Consider the following 19,530-nt stretch of genomic DNA (forward strand, 5'->3'; position numbering starts at 1 on the left):
GGTTTGATGTGTTCGGTATGCGATTGACAGTTGAGCCAGTGGGTGGCGGCAGAGGGTTGTTGACGCTGACTCTTGAACTGGGCGGGGACCCACGCCGGCTCGCGACGTCACAGGTTGATCCAAAAAAAAAACAAAAGCAAGAGGATTCCTCGTGGACCCGAACACGGCGTGTGTTGGACTGGCGGGCTTCGAACGCGCCGATTGGGCACGAACATTTTAAATGTTGCCGTTTTGTAAAAACGGCGTGCGCGACGTGACGTGACTTTCGGTGAGGCATGGCGGACTGCAGCCCGGCTGGAGCCGAAGCCACGGACGGCAGCCCGGGCGTGACGGCGAGCCCGCCGGAGGCCAAGAAATGCGGCACGCACAACTCTTCGGCTCTGGGTCACAGCTTCAAAAAGGTGACGCTCACCAAGCCCACCTTCTGCCACCACTGCAGCGACTTCCTGTGGGGGCTGCTCGGCTTCCTGTGCGAAGGTAAGTGCAGCGCATCACACTTCACACTTCCAATCACGGCGTCGACTCGTCGTGTCTTCAAATGACATTAGGAAGGGTTAAGACGAAGCAAGCCTTGCTGGTATTGTCTGGTTCGACAGCACGGTTCGTGTGTGCTCAGTTTGTTTTGGATGTCTGTTGGTTTTGGAATGAATAAAAGCAACAACAACAAAAAAATGTCTTCACTGCGACTTTCAATGTCGTCATCAAATGTCGTCAGTGTCTTTAATATTACGCTGTCGAAAATTTCGTAGGCTGCGTCCGGGTGTCGGTGTAAATTGTGATCAGGCGGCCAAATTGTATCGGGGTCGCCTGAATATGACGTAACGCTACAGGATTGTCCGGAAATTGTCCGTTTACAATTGTTCAAAATAACAAAATGTATGGACTAAAATTGTAAAATCGTAAATAAACTTAAAAATATAAAAGCATGATACTTTAAGAGTGGAAAAAAATAGATTGAAGCGTCTTCGCACTTCGACGTCAGTACGGCAGAGCTAACGAAGTTAACTTTTGTTTGTTTTTTTAGCTGTTCACAAATCAATCACACGAACAATAAAACAGTCTTAATGATAGTAGGAACATATTAACAATCTAAATTGGACACAATTATTTTGTGTATTTATCATTTAGTCACTCTTTTTTTTTTATTCATTCAATATATTTAGCGTTTATATTCTTAGGTTTATTTACGTTTTTACAATTTCAGTCTGTACATTTTGTTATTTAAATGACATCTTGAATATTTTCTTTACAATGTTTGACGTCAATTGGATAATTTCCAGCCAATCCTGTAGTGTGGCGTCATCTGCAGGCGACCCCGATACAATCTGGCAGCCCGACACCGGCTTGTGACTGGACTGTCGTTGGGAGAAGTAGAAGCCAACCGCGGCCATCTTATGTTGCCACTTAAGACCACCTAACTTGAATTATTGACGTTAGGTGTCAATTCTTACTTTTTATAATTGGCCAATCGTTGAGATAGTTTTGTTTAATTTTGGAAATTTCAGCTTTTGTAATAGTGAATCTTATTTGATTTTAGCCATCCTCCATGAACGTTTACGATTTGGAACAAAATGTTGAGTTTGATTTTTATGTTGATTAAAATAAATAAATAAATAAATAAAAGTAGCATACTCATTACAAAATTGCAGTATATTTTTTTTTAGCATGTCAAGTTCTTTTTCTCCACGGCCTCCAAATAAGCAAAATTCCACAGATTAGTATCAAATGCGATTGTCCTCAAGTTCGTCACATAAACATTGCAGTCATGCCTGTTTTTTCTTTCACATGACAATATTTGATGAACATTTTTTATTTTTTTTTAACAAGCACATATTTACTAATTACTGGTTTTCCACTGGGGTTGGGTTCCAAAAATATACCCGCAATAAATCAAATCCGCAAAGTAGCTAGCTTTATGTTTTACGTTGACTATAATTGTTTGAAGGTTCTAAAAGCCCTCACCACAAAGTTTACACACTTCTCATCGAAGCATTGACTTTTTCTCACATTTCTCTCGTTTAAACATTCTCAATGTTCAAACCTTCATCAATTTTATATAATAGGTACACTACTGTTAAAAAAAATACATGCAGAATTGCGCTAAAAAAATAGCAATACTGCGAAAAGTGAGCCGCATTATAGCGAGGGAACACTTTATTTGTATTTCTATTTTTGAAGAAAGAAATTGACGCGATAGAGAAAAATTGAAATCAGTTTTGTATTCCGCACCCAAAAACGCTGACAGATGTAACGCAACAAAAATCTTTTTATTTTATTTTTTTTAATTTTTTTATTTTTTTTTCAAAATAAGCATTATATTTGCTTTTACTTTGGAAAACAACAACTTTAACTTTGGGCTGACGTGCTTGACATGTTAAAAACCAAACCGAAAACGGAATCATAATCAATGTATGTTTCTGTATTTCCTGCAGTTCATTGAAAATCATCTTCTGTTTTGGAATGTAGTGATGGAAAGCTAAACATATTTGTTTGTTTTTTGGTTACACTTACCTGACGAACATGATGGCGCGATATCCCTCAGCCGTCCGTGTGTGTGTGTGTGTGTGTGGGGGGGGGGGGGGGGGGGGGGGGGGTGTTTGTGTGTCATCATAGGAAGAGCAGAAGGTGAAATTGTGTGTGTGCGCATTTGTCAATGTGAGAAGCAGGAATTCTCATGGACTTCCTACGGTCGTCATGGAAACAGAGGTCTTAGTGTATGAAAATGTTGTTGTTTTTTTGGTCACATGGTACCAAAATGTTATTGACGCTGACAACACTTGTGTGCGGTCCTCTGTTGCCATGGTGATAAAATTTTTTGCAGACTGTGCTTAAAATATGTGTTTCCATGGCGATGTGTGTTTTGATCTAAAGTTGTGCCTCACCTTTGCCATGCTAATATGTGCGTTACATGTTACACTTTGTGACTTTTTGCCACAGTGATGTCTGTGTGCCGTTCTATATATTTATTTATTTTCTTTTTAAATGTCTTCTGTTGCCAGGGCGATAATGCTGGTTGCATTTTAAACGTCTGCCCTGGTGTGTGCTCTGACTATCATTGTTTTGGTTTTAAAAAAAAATGTCTTCTGTTGCCATGGCAATTTGCGTGTTGTGTGTTGGAAGTGTCCTTTTGTTGCTATGGTGATGTGTGTTCTTATCCTCAGTGTGTAACTTGATGTGTCACGAGAAATGCCTGAAGACGCTTGGCTCGCTGTGCCCCAGCATGGCACCCTCTGCAATACGGGTGAGTAGCACCTCCTAGTCGTCGTCGTCGTCATCGTCAGCATGGTGGATGAGGTCACGTGACGTGTCCACGCTGCCCCCTGCAGGTCCCCGTGGCTCACTGCTTCGGTCCAGACGCTGCCAAGCGGCGCGTGTGCTGCGTGTGCCGGAAGCAGACAGAGGGAGACGGCGCCCTTCGTTGCCAAGGTCAGCCCCGGGCCGCCAGGGGGCGCTCTCATCAAAACGTTTGCTTTTGGTGTCACTTGTGCAAACTGCAAACTAATAACACTTGTTGTTCACATTTAGGGATGCAACTAGCAATTATTTGAAGAAAAAAAATGTATTCATTGATGAATTGGAGATGAAAACATTTGTTACTTTATTGAATAATCGGACACTTTGTAATCGCCAGTGCAGAAAATTGTTCAACGTTTTGCCGGATACCGTAAGAAGTCACTGACGTCTTTAATTGACTGAAAGATTTTGCTGAATATTCCATATTAGGAGTGTGGTGATATATCGATATCGCGATAAATCTTCATTATTATTATTATTTTTTTATATATATATATATATTTTTATATATAGTTATATATTTAGATTTATTATTTTATTATGAATTATTTTGCATTTTATTTGTATTTATTATTTATTATTATTAGTTATTATTATCATTATTATTATTTTATGATTAATTTTATCGTAGATTATCATGGATTTATTACCTGAGCAATATATCGATAATCGCGGTATCGTCATTTCGTGAGATAATCGTTATCGTGAGCCTTGTATTGCATAGCGTATCGTATTGTCAGGTACCCACAGGTAAGTATGTTTGTAGTTAATATACAGCAACTATAACAGCTCCATTGTTGATGACTAATTGAGCAATGACTTAGTGGGCCACTAAGGGGAGCGGCTCATAAGAGTGGCGGGGAAATGGACCCAAGTCTTCAGGCGAAGAAGACGACTCATCAGCACTCTTTTTTTGACTTGTTTATATGTCCAGCAACTGACTCACTTTTGCATATGTTTCTATGAAAAATGTTCAATTTGAACATTTGAAAACATATGTTCCCGCGTTTATTCCTGATCAATGTCGGCTTCCTGTCAAATATTTGTATTGATAAGTTGAGTTGTCGGCTATAAGAGGAGACGCGAATGCTTTTTCTTCCAGTGTGCGAGCTGCACGTGCACGCCGACTGCGCCGCCTTCACCTGCGCCGACTGTCGCCTTTGTCACGCAGACGGCACTCGGCAGCAGGTTAGTGAGCGCCACCGTGTTTGACTTATTATTATCACCATTATTATGATGTTGTTTTGTGCGGTGATGGTTTTGTGCCCGCCCACAGGACACGTTCCACCACCACTGGCGGGAGGGCAACCTGCCGTCGGGCGCGCGTTGCCAGATGTGCCGGCGTTCCTGCGGCTCGTCTGACGTTCTGGCGGGGATGCGGTGCGAGTGGTGCGGCGTCACGGTGAGAAGCGCCGCAAACGAGTCGCCGCTGTGGAAAAGAAAGAGAGACCTGCATTTTGAAAACAAGTCATTTTTCTACTCGCTGTTGACTGGTGATGACATCACCGGTAATGGCCAATCACGGCTCACCTGTTTTCTGTGTTTGGTCAGAAAACAGGTGAGCCATGATTGGTTATTCCCTACTTCCTCAGCACAGGTGATGTCATCATCAGTCGACAGCAATTAAAAAAATGACTTTTGAAAGTTATCCATTGTACAGGAAAAATAATGAAGTTACTACATTAACTATAGACAAAATATGAACTTTTTACTGTTGAAAATGGCTCAATGAGTCAAGGATTCCTTTAACTTAAGTAGATTTCTTTTCTTTTTTTTTGTCATTTCCTTTTCCAATGCAAGTCACAAAAAAAGTTCAGTGTCACAGGGATGACAATCAGTTTAAAAAAAAAAAAGAAAAAGAAAAAAAAAGAGCAATTGTTTCCGAGTTCAGCTGACTTTGTCATTGGGTGTCTTCTTTTTAAATCTTTTGTTTATGTATTTATTTATTTACTTATAATGAACAGATTATTATTATGTTGTTTTAGACATTTTTGAAAATGATGATGAGTGAAGATGATTACTCTTCTTTTAAAGTCTTTTTTTTTATTTTATTTTATTTTTTTTATTTTCAGTATTTTTAGTTGCGTAGCAAAATTGATCACGTTCTAACTTATCAGGGTAAAAAGTGACATTTTTAAACTCCCCACTCCCCCCGTTATTTAACAAAAAAAAACAGAGCGATAGAGAGAGCAATGATGATGACATGTTGAATTGGTAAGACTGCTGAATGAACAATACTCAGCTCTCAAAAAAACGAAAAAAAAGTTTGGAATCTACTCCACACGCTAATCTGGAAACTACCATAAGAAAGATTAAAGTCTCTTCTTTCATCAGGGAAAAAAAAAAGTATATTTCTCTCTGTTTCCGTTTTGGAGCAATTAGCATTAGAATATTTTTTCAACACGGCCCTGGTTGATCTCTTATACTCTGCTCCCACCTGCTGGCCGTTTTGTGTAATAACTAGCATTTCTTCAACCGTCAAAGCCTCATCATCAAAGTCTTCTGTATGCTCGAGCAAAAAACAAAACAAAAAAAACAAACAAACTTATAAATCCGTCTTTGGGACACTTCAAACATTTCCAATAGAACATATTTCTCAGTTTTTGGCAGAAAATGAGTGAAGTGTTATTGGCCGTTGCGAGTAACGCCGGCCGCCATTTTTGTTTGTGTGTGTGTGTGTTCCCCAGTGTCACGCAGCGTGCCACCTGCGGGTGGCGTCGGAGTGCACGCTGGGCCGTCTGCGGCGTCTGACGCTGCATCCCGCGTGCGTGCGCCTCCAGTCCAGAAACTTCAGCAAGCAGCAATGCTACCGCATCATGGAGGCTGCCGGTGGCGGCAACGAGCTGGGTAAGTGCAACTCGTTGGCCAAGTGCATCGTGGGAACACAATTCGACATTTGGAAGAATCAGTTCATCTTTTGACATTTTTAGCAAGCACAAGCTCAATAGTTTTTCTTCTTTTTAAGAAATTAATGACATCACGTTGAATGAGCACACTCCATTTTTCAAAATCTTCGGCTCGTCATCACATCCTGCTCGTCCCAGAAGCTGAGCTGCGCTGTATTTGTTTGCAGACCATGCTTTCCTCAGGATTTATGCGCGCTAAAATGAGTGTGTTTGTCACACAAACGGGAGCAAGCCGATTAGGATTGCGAGATTGTTCGGCACATTCTGGGAGGAGCACATCAAAACACACCGACTGTCATTGGACCAAGGTTATTTGAGTGAACTAAAACAAAAATTCAACAAACAATTTCGTAAACAAAGTAAAATAAAAGTGAAAATGCTTTTTAAAAACTGAAAACTGAAACTACATCTATGGTTACAAAACTTACTAAAACTAACTAATTATTGATTATTATTTTTATTTATTAATTATTATAATTATTAATTATTTGTTATTATTATTATTATTATTATTGTTATTATTATCTGATTATGTTAAGGTTATTGTAGTTAACTAAAACTAACAAAAAACTAAAACAAAAATTCAACAAACAATTTTGTTAACAAAATAAAATATAAGGCAACGAAAATGCTTTTTAAAAAACGAAAACTAACTGAAACGACGGTATGTTTACAAAACTTACTAAAACTAATTATTCTAATTGTTATATTATTTATTTATTATTTATTTAATATTATTATTATTATTATTATGTTAAGGTTATTTGAGTGTACTAAAACTAACGAAAAAACTAAAACTAACAGTCAAAAAACAATTTCGTTGACGAAATAAAAATGAAAATGCTTTTTAAAAAACGAAAACTAACTGAAACTACATGTTATGTTTATAAAACTATAATGATAGCAAAAATGTCCTTGGTTTTGCTCTTTGGTAATTAATTGAATGGATGAGCCTTTGGGGATGATTTGAAATGTGATTTGAAGTCGATTTATTTTCATATGAAGCGCTGAAATAAGGATGTTTGAAAGTGTGTCACACAGAAGTGATGTCATCTTGCAGCAGCCTATAGAAAAGTACCAAAAGATGACGTCGCTTAATATTGCGCACAAGTCATACACATTTTTTAAAAACTAAAACTAATACTGAAACTAACTAAAACTAAACTAAAATTAAGCATTTATGAAATAAGTAAAACTTAAAAAAATAAAAAAATAAATAAAAAATAAAAAACAGAACCACCCTGTAAACAAATTAAAAGTAACTACTACATATAAAAAGCAAAATTCAAAACGATACCAAAACGAACTCAAATGAAAAATTCCAAAACTGCCTGAGAGAAAATGTCATGGCTGATTGTGCGTCTGAGTCATTTGTGTTGTTCATATTGCGATATGACCTTCCTGTTTGAAAGCGCAATATCGATAAAGATAACTCGACATCCCCCGCAGATGACGATGTGGACAAGGTGGACGCGTCTGGCGTGGCGTTGAGAGACGGTCAACCGGCGACGCCCGAGCACGGTCGGTACACGCGGGTCGACGTGAAAAAAGAACAACAACAAAAAGTGCAACTTGAGGTGCAATTTGTGTGTCAGGCAAACAGTTTGTAAAAGTGTACGACGGCGACGACGCCCTCAGGCGAGCTCACTTCCGACTCGTCTCCATCGTCAGGGCCACCAGGAAGCACCAAGTTCTGGTAGGGAGACACACGCATGCGCTTGCGTGGCCCCAAAAACAAACAAAACACCTCACTTGGGATGTGGCACACAAATATGGAACACGCTCATCACTAGGGATGTCACGATAACGGCAATATTGCGATATTAAAACAAGGGATGTATGTCCCTTTCACATTTCAACCGGTACTCTTCCAATACTTGCTACCTGGAAATCCATACCGTTACTCAACCGTATATTTTGCATATCTTTTCATGAAAATTGTGTCTTATATCTACCAATTTTCCATACTTTTGTTCTCTCTCTTTTCCTCTTTTCTCTCTCTCTCTCTCTCTCTCTCTCTGTCTTGCTCTCTCTCTCTCTCGCTTACTTCCTCTCTCTCCCTCTCTCTTGCTCTCTCTCTCTCTCTCACTTACTTCCTCTCTCACTTCCTCTCTCTTTCTCTCTCACTCTCTGTCTTGCTCTCTCTCTCTCTCGCTTACTTCCTTTCTCTCTCTCGCTTACTTCCTCTCTCACTTCCTCTCTCTCTCTCGCTTACTTCCTCTCTCACTTCCTCTTTCTCTCTCTCTTCCTCTCTCACTTCCTCTCTCTCTCGCTCACTTCCTCTCTCACTTCCTCTCTCTCTCTCGCTCACTTCCTCTCTCACTTCCTCTCTCTCTCTCGCTTCCTCTCTCACTTCCTCTCTCTCTCTCTCGCTCACTTCCTCTCTCTCTCTCTCGCTCACTTCCTCTCTCTCACTCACTTCCTCTCTCGCTCACTTCCTCTCTCGCTCACTTCCTCTCTCTCTCTCTTTTTTTTTTTGTTAAGTTTCCGGTCTGACCGGAGAGTGGATCCCAGAAACACAGAACAAAGAGGAGGATGTGAATGTTTTATTCACCAAACACGTGAATATAAACAAAAAGCGCTGGACAGAGGCCAGGGAAAAAAGGTTAACAAAAGGTGCTTGCAAAATGCAAGGAGAGAAATTAAACAACACAATAAGACCCGAAGGCTATAAACCGCAAACCAAGAAAGTAACAGATTACTATTGCTATTGAAAACACGCCACTCAGGGGTGGGAACAAAAAGAGACGTAGCAAAACTTACGTAGACCCAAAACGAGAACTTTAGTATCAAATTGTAGCGAAGACGAAAAAACAGTAGAAACACTAGGCTATGGCTGTGAGCAGACCGAGCAACGACCCGACAGTGGCTGCAAGGAGTCCCAGTCCTTATGAAGGCCTAATAGGTGATGCACTGCAGGTGTGGTGCAGGGGACACGCCCCTCTCATTAATCAGGCACTGTGAGACAAGGAAAAAACACACTGAGAGCCCAGCAACATGACACTTTTTCTCTGTGTGTCTCGCTCTTCCTCTCTCTTTTTCTCTGTTTCCCCCCTCTCTCGCTCTCTCTCTCCTCTCGCTCTCTCTCTCTCTCTCTTTTTCTCTGTCTGTTTTCCTCTCTCTCTCTCTCTCTCACTTCCTCTCGCTTTCTCTCGCTCGTTCTCTCTTTTTTCCTGTCTCTCTCTTGCTCTCTCTCTCTTTTCCTCTCTTTTTCCTCTTTTCCTCTCTCTCTCTCTCTCTCTCTCTCTCTCTCTCTCTCTCTCTCTCTCTCTCTCTCTCTCTCTCTCTCTGCCTTCCTCTTTCTCTCTTTCTATGTACGCACACACTCCATTGTGTAGTTCTAGCACCCTCTGGTGGCTAATTTTTTTTGTTTTAATTTTCACAAGGCATATTTTAGCCCTTCTATGTTTAAAATCCATGCTGTATGCATTGCTGTAATGTACAAAAGCACAATATTGTGTGTGTGTGTGTTTTTTTTTTTCTAGCTCAATTTTGTATTGCCTACCTCCCCACAATATCGTGATAATTATCGTATCGTGACCTTCACATCGTGATAATATCGTATCGTGATGTTTGGATATCGTTACATCCCTGATATCTGATCTTTGACCAATTGATGATCAATCATCATCATCAAATGATCAATCAGATCGAATAATCAATCAATGAGATGTCCATTAGTCGTCAAAGTGTGGCGCCACGGTGACGTGTGTGCGTGGTGCCCAGGAGGCGGCGTTGCGGGCCTTCTACCTGCCAGACGAGCCGGAGGGTTTCCAGCTGCAGCAGGTGGGCGGACTCGAGCGTCTCCATGGCGATGACGTCATGAACCGGAACAGCGACTCGCTGAAGGACGGCGGCGACACCTGGATGCTGAGGGCCAAGGGGGGCGGCGCCGAGGTCCTCAAAGTGTACGGGGGCCCCGACAGGTCACGCCGCTTCTGCGCACGTTCGCCAGCCTCCGACTTCAGCGAGTCAACCAACGCTTGGTGTGCCTTTCAGATCCGGATGGGATTACGTCAGCGTGTCGGTGTCCGAGGACAGCACGGCGGCGTCCGTCCTGGCCGAGGTCCTGGAGCGGCTGGGCCTCCAGGTGTGCACCTTGCGCAACAGGTAGGCGGAGTCACGTGACCACAATGATCTTCTCTGGTGTCGTCCACAGAAAGGCGACGAGATGCGATTTGACCTGCAGGAAGTGCTCATGAGCGGCAAACAAGGTCAGTGACCTCTGACCTCTGTCTCACCAATGTTTACAAAGCACCCTAAAGGTCACGACCTCTGTCTGCCCGCAGTACAGAGGCAAGCACTGACGCCGCAGCAGAACATTCTGGACAAACTGCACGACATCAGGAAGGTCAGTCCAGGCGTTATTACCAACAGTTAGCGTTGGCGTTAGCATGGATTTGACCATTTTTCATCAGGAAGACCAGTCGCGGCGTAATTAGCAACAGTTAGCATTAGCGTTAGCATGGATTTGACCCATTTAGAATCAGGAAGGTCAGTCGTGGCGTAATTAGCAACAGTTAGCGTTAGCATGCATTTGACCCATTTATCATCAGGAAGGTCAATCGTGGCGTGATTAGCAACAGCGTTAGCATTAGCATGGCTTGACCCATTTATCATCCGGAAGGTCACTCGAGGTGTGATTAGCAACAGTTAGCATTAGCATTAGCATGGATTGACCCATTTATCATCCGGAAGGTCACTCGTGGTGTGATTAGCAACAGTTAGCATTAGCATTAGCATGGATTGACCCATTTATCATCAGGAAGGTCAGTCGTGGCATGATTAGTAACAGTTAGCGTTAGCATGGATTTGACCCATTTTTTCATCAGAAAGGTCAGTCGTGGTGTGATGTTTGAAATGAGCAATTAGCTTTAGCATTGTCTTGTGTGGCTGAAGGAGACTTGCTTTACTTTTGTGTGGAAGACATCATTGCGGCAGATGAACCAGACCCGCTTCTGTGTGGCGGAGAGGCGGAGCCAAATGGTGCGGGTGAGCCTGCTGATTGGAGGGTTGCCCCCGCAGCTGTCCAATGAGCAGTACTGGCAGCTCATGCAGGAACAGCTGATGGTCAAGAGTGAGCGCGCACACGCACGCACGCCAGCGTTGCCATGACAACGTGACTTCTTCTTCTTACTCTCGTTTGCAGGTCACCTGGCGGATGTCAGCCACGTGTACGCCAGCCAAGGTGAGACGCTCGCCAAGGCCGCCAATATTGCGCTCTCCTCACGCGTGCGTGCGTGCGCAGGCGCGGTGGCGTTGGAGTTGTCGTGTTTCTCCGAAGCCGAGCGCGTCTTCATGTTGGCCAAAGACCTCAGCGTCAATGACAAGCCGCTCACCTCGCTCGTCATCCCGGACATTCAGGTACGCCGGTTAACAATTATTTTCTCAATTGATCAATCCATCAATTGATTGTTTAATTGAGCAAATGGATAAAAATATTTAATTCATTCATAAAATGAATGAAATTATCGTTTTTTGAGACTCGGGATTGTTTTAATCTTTTCTGCTATAATTTACTCTATTATATATGCTATTATAATATTATTCAGTACAGAAATCGGAGTCCATTGACTGACAGTATTGTAACTTAAATTATATTTCAGTGACAATAGACATTTTTAGTGTAGAGGCTGACATTGTGAAAAGATGAACAATTTGAATTGAAAGGAGGTCTTTAATTGATTGTCAAAGTAGTAAACGAATGTCATCATCAATTAGTTGTTGATTGATTGAGACGATAACTAAAAGACGGACAATTTCGTCAACGACTAAAACGAAAATGAAAACAACAGTGACGAAAATTCACACAATCCAACCAGAAAGAACGAAAAGCGTCTTGCGTGTTAATAAGCTGCAGTCACAAATTGGTGTGTTATAATTTTCTATATAAAAGTTGTAATGTATGCTGAAGGAAAATATCGACTAAACTGTCAATTGAGTTGACTAAAATTGCCCGTTGTTTTTGTCGACTAAAATTGCCCTTTATGCAGTAACTAGGAGATGGCTGCAATCTGATCCTCCAACACAGACTGATTGGATAAGTATTATGAACACAATTGAAAGTATGGAGCGTATTACCTTTTCTTTAAACCAAAAAATGGAAAAATTTCTTCTTTTGGGAAAAATGGATTGTGTTTATAAACCAAAGAACTGACTCTTGAACCACTGCTGTATAAAAAGACTGTAATAACTGTACTTTTTTTCCTATATTGTGAAATTGTTGACCAACTGTATGTTTGTTGTTTCTGTTTTGCTATAATTGAAAAAGTTGTAAAAATAAAGTTCTAAAAAATAAAATTGACCTTTATTTTCATCAACTACAATTGGATTTAAACTAAAATACAATCAGATGACTAAATGATGACTATAACTTGAATGAATTTTAGTCAAAAGACTATAACTAAAACTCAATTCAAATTTCTTGTCAAAATGAAGACTCTGGAAAAGCCTGCGATTGTCAGTGCTGGTGTTGCTAACGGTCTGTCTACACTTTTGTGTCCTTCCGCAGCTGAGCCTGCTGTCGTCCGACGTGCGCCCCCTGCTGGTGTTTGTCAACACCAAGAGCGGCGGCCTGAAGGGCAAAGATCTTCTGTACGCCTTCCGCAAAATTCTCAACCCGCATCAAGTCTTCGACCTCGCCTACGGAGGACCGCTGCCAGGGTGACCCCTTTTTTTTGCCGCATTGTGATCGGCGCTGCATTTGCCACAGTCAGCCAGTAACGAGGGTTGTTGTTGTGATGTGTTGTTTGTGCGCAGCCTCCACACGTTCCGGGCGGTTCCGAGCTTCCGGGTGCTGGTGTGCGGGGGCGACGGCACGGTGGGCTGGGTACTGGGCGTGCTGGAAGCGCTGCGCCACCAGCTGGCCTGCCGGGAGCCGCCCGTTGCCATTGTGCCACTCGGAACAGGTCACGTGCACTCTGTGTGTGTGCGTGTGTTTGTGTGTGACAGCCAGAGCAGCAAGCATCCAAATGCGGCGCTTCCTCCCCTCCTAAAGGTAATGACCTGTCGCGTGTACTGCGCTGGGGCGCGGGTTACAGCGGCGAGGACCCGACGCACGTCCTGACTTGCGTGGATGAGGCGGACGAGGTTCTAATGGACCGCTGGACCATCCTGCTGGACGCACAGGACCTCACCGGCGCCACCGCCGATGACAGCTTCCTGGAAGCACCTAAGGTGCGTCGTCGTCCATCCGCCAAAAAAAGAAAATTGCCATGTCACATGACGTCCGTCCATCCGTCAAGCAGGTCGTCCACATGAACAACTACTTTGGGGTGGGCATCGACGCCGAGCTCAGTCTGGACTTCCACCAGGCCCGACAAGGTGACCCGGACAAGTTCACCAGCAGGTACGCCAACGCGTCACGTCATGTGACTGGACTCCAGTCAGCAATTTTAGCAGACATTTTGTAGATTGAGATGGGGTTTTTTTTGTTTTTTTTTGTTTTGTTTTCTTCCCCACGTCACTATTTTAATATATTGTACATTTTATATTATAAATTTACATTTTTTGTATGATTACATGATTAATGTGATATTTTTTTTCGAGATGAATTAATTAGTTACTGCTTGAACTTTGACAGTACTCAAATAAAGTGATTTTTTTTTTTTTTTTTTCTTGCCAGGTTCCACAACAAGGGCGTTTACGTGAAGGTGGGCCTGCAGAAAATCAGTGCCACCCGCAGTCTGCACAGGGAAGTGCAGCTGCAGGTGGACGGATGTCAGGTGGCGCTGCCCAACATCGAGGGCCTCATCTTCCTCAACATTCCCAGGTGAGGAGTGAGCGACCGACCCTGCGATGACCCCCGCGACAACCTTGTGACCTTTCTGTGCCCGCTCGCAGCTGGGGCTCCGGTGCTGACTTGTGGGGCTCTGAGGCGGACGGCCGCTACGGCAAGCCCAGCGTGGACGACGGCCTGCTGGAGGTGGTGGGCGTCACCGGCGTGGTCCACATGGTGAGTGGGTGGGCGCCGCGCCAACGACGGCTCGCTTAATGAGCTTAACGGGGCCGGTCGGTCTGGTGTGTGCGCAGGGTCAGGTGCAGAGCGGCCTGCGCTCGGGCATTCGCATCGCCCAGGGGACATACATGCGCCTGCTGCTCAGGAAGGCCTTCCCCGTGCAGGTGGACGGGGAACCCTGGCTGCAGCCTCCAGGACATGTCGTCATCTCCGCCGCTGGACCCAAGGTGAGGAAAAAAAAAGGCAAAAGCAACACATTTCCCATACCAATAAAAAGAAAGAAAAAAAAAAAAAAAAAAGAGTTGGGCTTCAACATTTCTGATTGGGCCCAAAAAACAAAAAGCCAACGTGTAAAAAAACATAAAGAACAAAAAACAAAACAAAAACAAAAAGCCAATGTTTAAATAAAGAACAAAAAACAAAACAAAAATCCAACGTGTCAAAAAACAAACAAAAAACAGAACAAAAAACAAAACACACAAAAAAAGCCAATGTTTGAAAAAAAGAACAAAAAACAAAAATCCAACACAAAAAAGACTAATAAAAAAACAAAACAAAAAATAAAACAAAAGCCAGTTTAAAAAAAAGAACAAAAAACAAAACAAAGAACAAAAAACAAACATAAAACAAAAAGCCAACGTGTAAAAAAAATAAACAAAAAACAAACAAAACAAAAAGCTAATGTTTAAAATAACAAACAAACAAAAAAAACAGAACAAAAAACAAAAAGCCAATGTGTAAAAAACAAACAAAAAATACAAAAAAGGCCATGTAAACAAAAAGAAAAGAAAAAAACAAAACAAAAACAAAAAGACAATGTTTACACATTGTCAAAAAAACAAACACACACACACAAAAAAAAGCAACAAAAGCCATTGTGTAAAAACAAACAAACAGAACAAAAAAAAATCCAAACAAAACAAAAATAAATGAATAAATGTATAAACAAAAAGCCAACGTGTAGAATCTGTTTGTGAAAAAGTGGGATACATTTGGACATGGTGAGATTCCCTGAGCAAATAGATTTTTTTTCCATTTTCCTGGCTTCTCTACTTGAACATTTCAAACAAAAGTGAAGCAAAGTTGTCAGAGGAAAAGAAAAGAAATCTTTCTTGATGTGATGGAAGTCAAGGGTGTCAGAGTCCGGCCCTCCAGAGGCCCAATCCAGCCTGATTGACACGTTTCCCTCCTCCAACACATCTGAATAAAATCATCAGCAAGCTTTGCGCAAGCCTGATAACGATCCTGATCACTTGATTCAGGTGTGTCGGGCGGGGGGCCATATCTTCAACTGGCTGCTGACTGCTATTATTTGGCCCACATACAAATAAAAATGACATTCGATCAAGTCAATCAAAATGATTGTAAAACAACAACAACAACAACAAAATACTTTTATAATAATCGGGCGTCCCTAATGAAGTCCCCACGGCTTGCCCTCAGGTGCGCATGCTAAGGAAGTCCAAACACAAACACAGGAAGTCGCCGGGCGGCGCAAAGGACGGGCGCTCGGAAAGCTCCGCCTCCTGGGACGGCTGCTCAGAAAGCTCCACCCCCTCGGAGGACGCTCAGCCATGACGCGACGGTGCAGGTTAAAAAAAAAAAAAAAAAAAAAAAAAGGCGTCTCTATGGAAACGCTGACCGCCAGCTTTGATGTGAAGGAGCGGTTGCCATGGTGATATTTTGGATGTTGTTGTCATGACAACGTGTTCCTAACGTAGCTTTGTTGATGTTGTGCCAATTATTTAAAAAAAAAAAAAATCATCATGTGACAAGTCAGAAATGACGCAAGACCTTTTTTTTTGTGTTTGTGAATGTTTACTTGAAAATGTCGCCTTGCAGTGTGCTTCTCAAACTCATAATTTTACAAAAAAAAAGATGATTTGCTGTCATTTTCAAAATGTGCTTACAGTACATATTCGCCGTTGTACAGATGGCTTGACTTTTTTTTTTTTTACATTTGTTTTTCACTTATTGGTGCTACATTTGTGATTATTGGCGGGTATTTTAATTGTGTATTTTTAGTTTTTCTCCAGTTCAATTCTATGAGTGTCAATTATTTTGGTGGGGACCAAGCGACCAGCCCGGTAATAATCCCGGCAAGAAAAACTGTGACATGATATGATATGATTGGGACCATCGTCACATACAGACAAACAAATACATACATTTTTTCTTTTTTACAACAACAAACAGCACATAATTCAACCATATAGAACAAAGGGCATCTCCTAAAAGGCATATCATATGACAAGAATACATCTTTATTTATTTCTTTTTAAGTGTTACTTGACTCATTGATCCTTTTTCAGCAACAAAAAGTTAATATTTTGTCCAGAAAGAAGTGAATGGTGATGATGGGGGTTAAGGTTACTAGTAGGAAGTTCTGCTGGCGGTGAATTGCTTCACTTGTGATGACAAAGAGCAAACTAGTAGCATGCAAGATATGGAATCGATGCCTGCAAAAGGGTTTTGTCGAACTTGTGATTGTAATCAACATTTGTCAATAAATAGCAAGTCACTCCAAACCACTTGTTGCCTTCATATTATTGGTGGAAGTATTAAATGAAAAAAAAAACAAACAAACAAACAACTGTGTTGTTGTTGTACACGTCAAAAATCAAACTTGTATTTGAGCTTCCTCAGCTAGCAACACAAACAAATGTTATCCTGAGCCTGGTTCACACATAAAGAGAGTCGGGCTGTTATTATCCCGATATTGCCCCTTCCCGAACAAGGACGTCAAACGCCCGACAATCTTTTATCTTATACGATTATCTTATAAGATTATATGTGAGATGTGTTAAGAGTGGATTTGTCCCGATAATTGGGTCCAAAACCAGTCTGGGCCAACAATCTTAAATAATAACCATGTTCAATATTTACGACAAAAATTAATTTAACGTCAGCGGGGACGCCGAGGCGCGCCTGCGCCAAAAACTGTGACGTCAAACGGAATGTAGCCAATCAAGAGGCGCCCTAACCGAAAAAGACGGAAGTGCGTGTATACAAAAACAAAAAGCATCAGAAATACTGTACTTGCAAAATTAGACTTCATACTTGGTTATTAAGAGACAAAAGTGGAAAGTATTTCAAGATGCATCTACCCAGCATATTCAATCACTATCCCAAATACAGCCATTAAAAAAAATGAAATTAATTTTGATCATATATGGAGGAAGAAAGTCCATTACAGTCTTCCCTCACTATAACGCGGTTCACTTTTCGCGGTCTCGCTGTATCGCGGATTTTTTTTTAAGTGCAATTTTGCATATTTTTTTGCAGTAATATACCCATTTTATAAAATTTATGAAGTTTTGAACATTATCAATGTTTGAACAAGAGAGAAATGTGAGAACATGTAAATGCCTCAATGAGAAAAGTGTCTAAATTGTGTGGTAAGGGATTTTAGAGCCTTAAAACATTTATAAGAATTGTAAAACATAAAGCTAACTACGCGGATTTCATTTATTGCGGGTATTTTTTGGAACCTAACCCCAGCGGAAAACGAGGGAACACTGTATGGAAAAACAGCTGAAATAACTAAAGAATACAAAGATGGTGGCCTTCAAGCTATTGACTTTGAATTCATAAATGGAACTCACTGGAGCGGTTCGCAGCCGAGTGTGAAGCGGTTGGGATGAGGATCAGCACCTCCAAATCCGAGACCATGGTCCTCAATCGGAAAAGGGTGGCGTGTCCTCTCCGGGTCGGGATGAGATTCTGCCCCAAGTGGAGGAGTTCAAGTATCTTGGGGTCTTGTTCACGACTGAGGGCAGGATGGAGCGGGAGATCGACAGGCGGATCGGTGCAGCGTCTGCAGTGATGCGGACTCTGTATCGGTCCGTCGTGGTGAAGAAAGAGCTGAGCCAAAAGGCGAAGCTCTCGATTTACCGGTCGAGCTACGTTCCAACCCTCACCTATGATCACGAGCTGTGGGTCGTGACCGAAAGAACGAGATCCCGGATACAAGCGGCCGAAATGAGTTTCCTCCGCAGGGTGTCCGGGCGCTCCCTTAGCGATAGGGTGAGAAGCTCGCTCATCCGGGAGGGACTCAGATTCGAGCTGCTGCTCGTCCACATTGAGAGGAGCCAGCTGAGGTGGCTCCGGCATCTGGTTCGGATGCCTCCTGGACGCCTCCCTGGAGAGGTGTTCCGGGCATGTCCCACCGGCGGGAGGCCCCGGGGAAGACCCAGGACACACTGGAGAGACTGTCTGTCTCTCGGCTGGCCTGGGAACGCCTTGGGATACCGCCGGAGGAGCTGGTTGAAGTGGCCAGGGAGAGGGAAATCTGGGTTTCCCTGCTAAAGCTGCTGCCCCACGACCCGACCTTGGATAAGCGGAAGAAGATGGATGGATGGAAATGGAACTCAATTGCTTTTAGTCAAAATCAATTGGTTGAAATCTTTCCTAAATGACAATTCGTTCTGGTATCATATCCCCAACCAAATTTTTGAGAAACTTGGTGGAATAGAATTTTTACTCAAATGTGATTTGAATTTTCAAAAACTCCCCATCAAGTTATCACAGTTTCACCAACAAGTCATTTTATACTGGTAACTTCTACACCATCACAACTTCACCCCACACAATGCACCAATTTACAAGAACAGATACATCACAATTAAATACAAATCACCGTTTAACTAGGTCTGGCCGAAAAAGGGCATTTGGTCAGTATTTCATTTATATACTTATAACACTTTTTGTTGCAAATATAAGCTATATGATTGTTGCAAAATGTTTTACTCAATAACTAACGCCGTCCCCAAGTCATTTATTGGTTTAATCCGAGGAATTTTAAGTGGCCCTGCGCCAATAGTCACCGATCGTCAAGTTCATTGGGTTGGAAATTAAAATTTTAAGGAATCCAAGATTCCAAACAAGGTATTGAGAACATTATTTAATAATATATCCACTCTTGTCTTATAGAGATTCTATTTTAAAATCATTTTCCAAAGACATTATTTTCCTCAAAACCTAAACTTGCGTAACATGCTTTGAAAGCAGATATCTTGTTGAAAAGTTGAGGCCGGACCTAAAATCTACTTTGAAAGCTGAACTCTAAAGCGTGGCTTGAAACACGAATTTAAAAGCTCAATCTTCTCGAAAGAGGATAAAAAAAAGCGGCAGTTGTGTTGTGGTGTTGCTGTGGTTGACCAACAGGAGGCAGTCAGGAGCCCCCCCAAGTGAAGATCTTGGATGCGTGTGAGGAGAGCTCACTCTGCAAGGCAAAATGCAAAGGAGCCTAAGTTAACATTTGTGGGGAAAAAAAATCGAAGTCACATTTGCGTCTCATTTCCTCAACACGCCTGACGAGATGACGACAGCAAGATAGGACATCACGTCTTGTCACGTGAGTGCGCATGGCCC

At 42.1% G+C, this 19,530-nt stretch overlaps 1 protein-coding gene across 1 annotated transcript; it reads left to right on the forward strand.

Annotated features, from left to right (window-relative positions):
• Positions 1-125: 125 nt before the first annotated feature.
• On the forward strand, positions 126-16,670 carry dgkq (diacylglycerol kinase theta). Its single transcript, XM_077532139.1, has 23 exons — positions 126-477; positions 3,162-3,241; positions 3,327-3,426; positions 4,397-4,482; positions 4,571-4,696; positions 5,982-6,141; positions 7,650-7,721; positions 7,796-7,896; positions 9,927-10,126; positions 10,200-10,290; positions 10,360-10,414; positions 10,490-10,551; positions 11,127-11,277; positions 11,350-11,388; positions 11,449-11,564; positions 12,712-12,863; positions 12,960-13,108; positions 13,198-13,376; positions 13,448-13,548; positions 13,825-13,971; positions 14,043-14,154; positions 14,232-14,384; positions 15,601-16,670. The coding sequence occupies exons 1-23, from the start codon at positions 276-278 to the stop codon at positions 15,733-15,735; spliced, it is 2,769 nt and encodes a 922-aa protein (XP_077388265.1). The 5' UTR covers positions 126-275; the 3' UTR covers positions 15,736-16,670.
• Positions 16,671-19,530: the final 2,860 nt, after the last annotated feature.

This window comes from Festucalex cinctus, chromosome 9, assembly GCF_051991245.1.
Source record: "Festucalex cinctus isolate MCC-2025b chromosome 9, RoL_Fcin_1.0, whole genome shotgun sequence".
Lineage (NCBI taxonomy): Eukaryota > Metazoa > Chordata > Actinopteri > Syngnathiformes > Syngnathidae > Festucalex > Festucalex cinctus.

Coding starts and splice junctions, on each gene's coding strand:
- dgkq (XM_077532139.1), top strand. CDS start 276: ATGGCGGACTGCAGCCCGGCTGGAGCCGAAGCCACGGACGGCAGCCCG. Junction 478..3,161: donor GCTCGGCTTCCTGTGCGAAG/GTAAGTGCAGCG, acceptor TCTTATCCTCAG/TGTGTAACTTGATGTGTCAC. Junction 3,427..4,396: donor CGGCGCCCTTCGTTGCCAAG/GTCAGCCCCGGG, acceptor TTTTTCTTCCAG/TGTGCGAGCTGCACGTGCAC.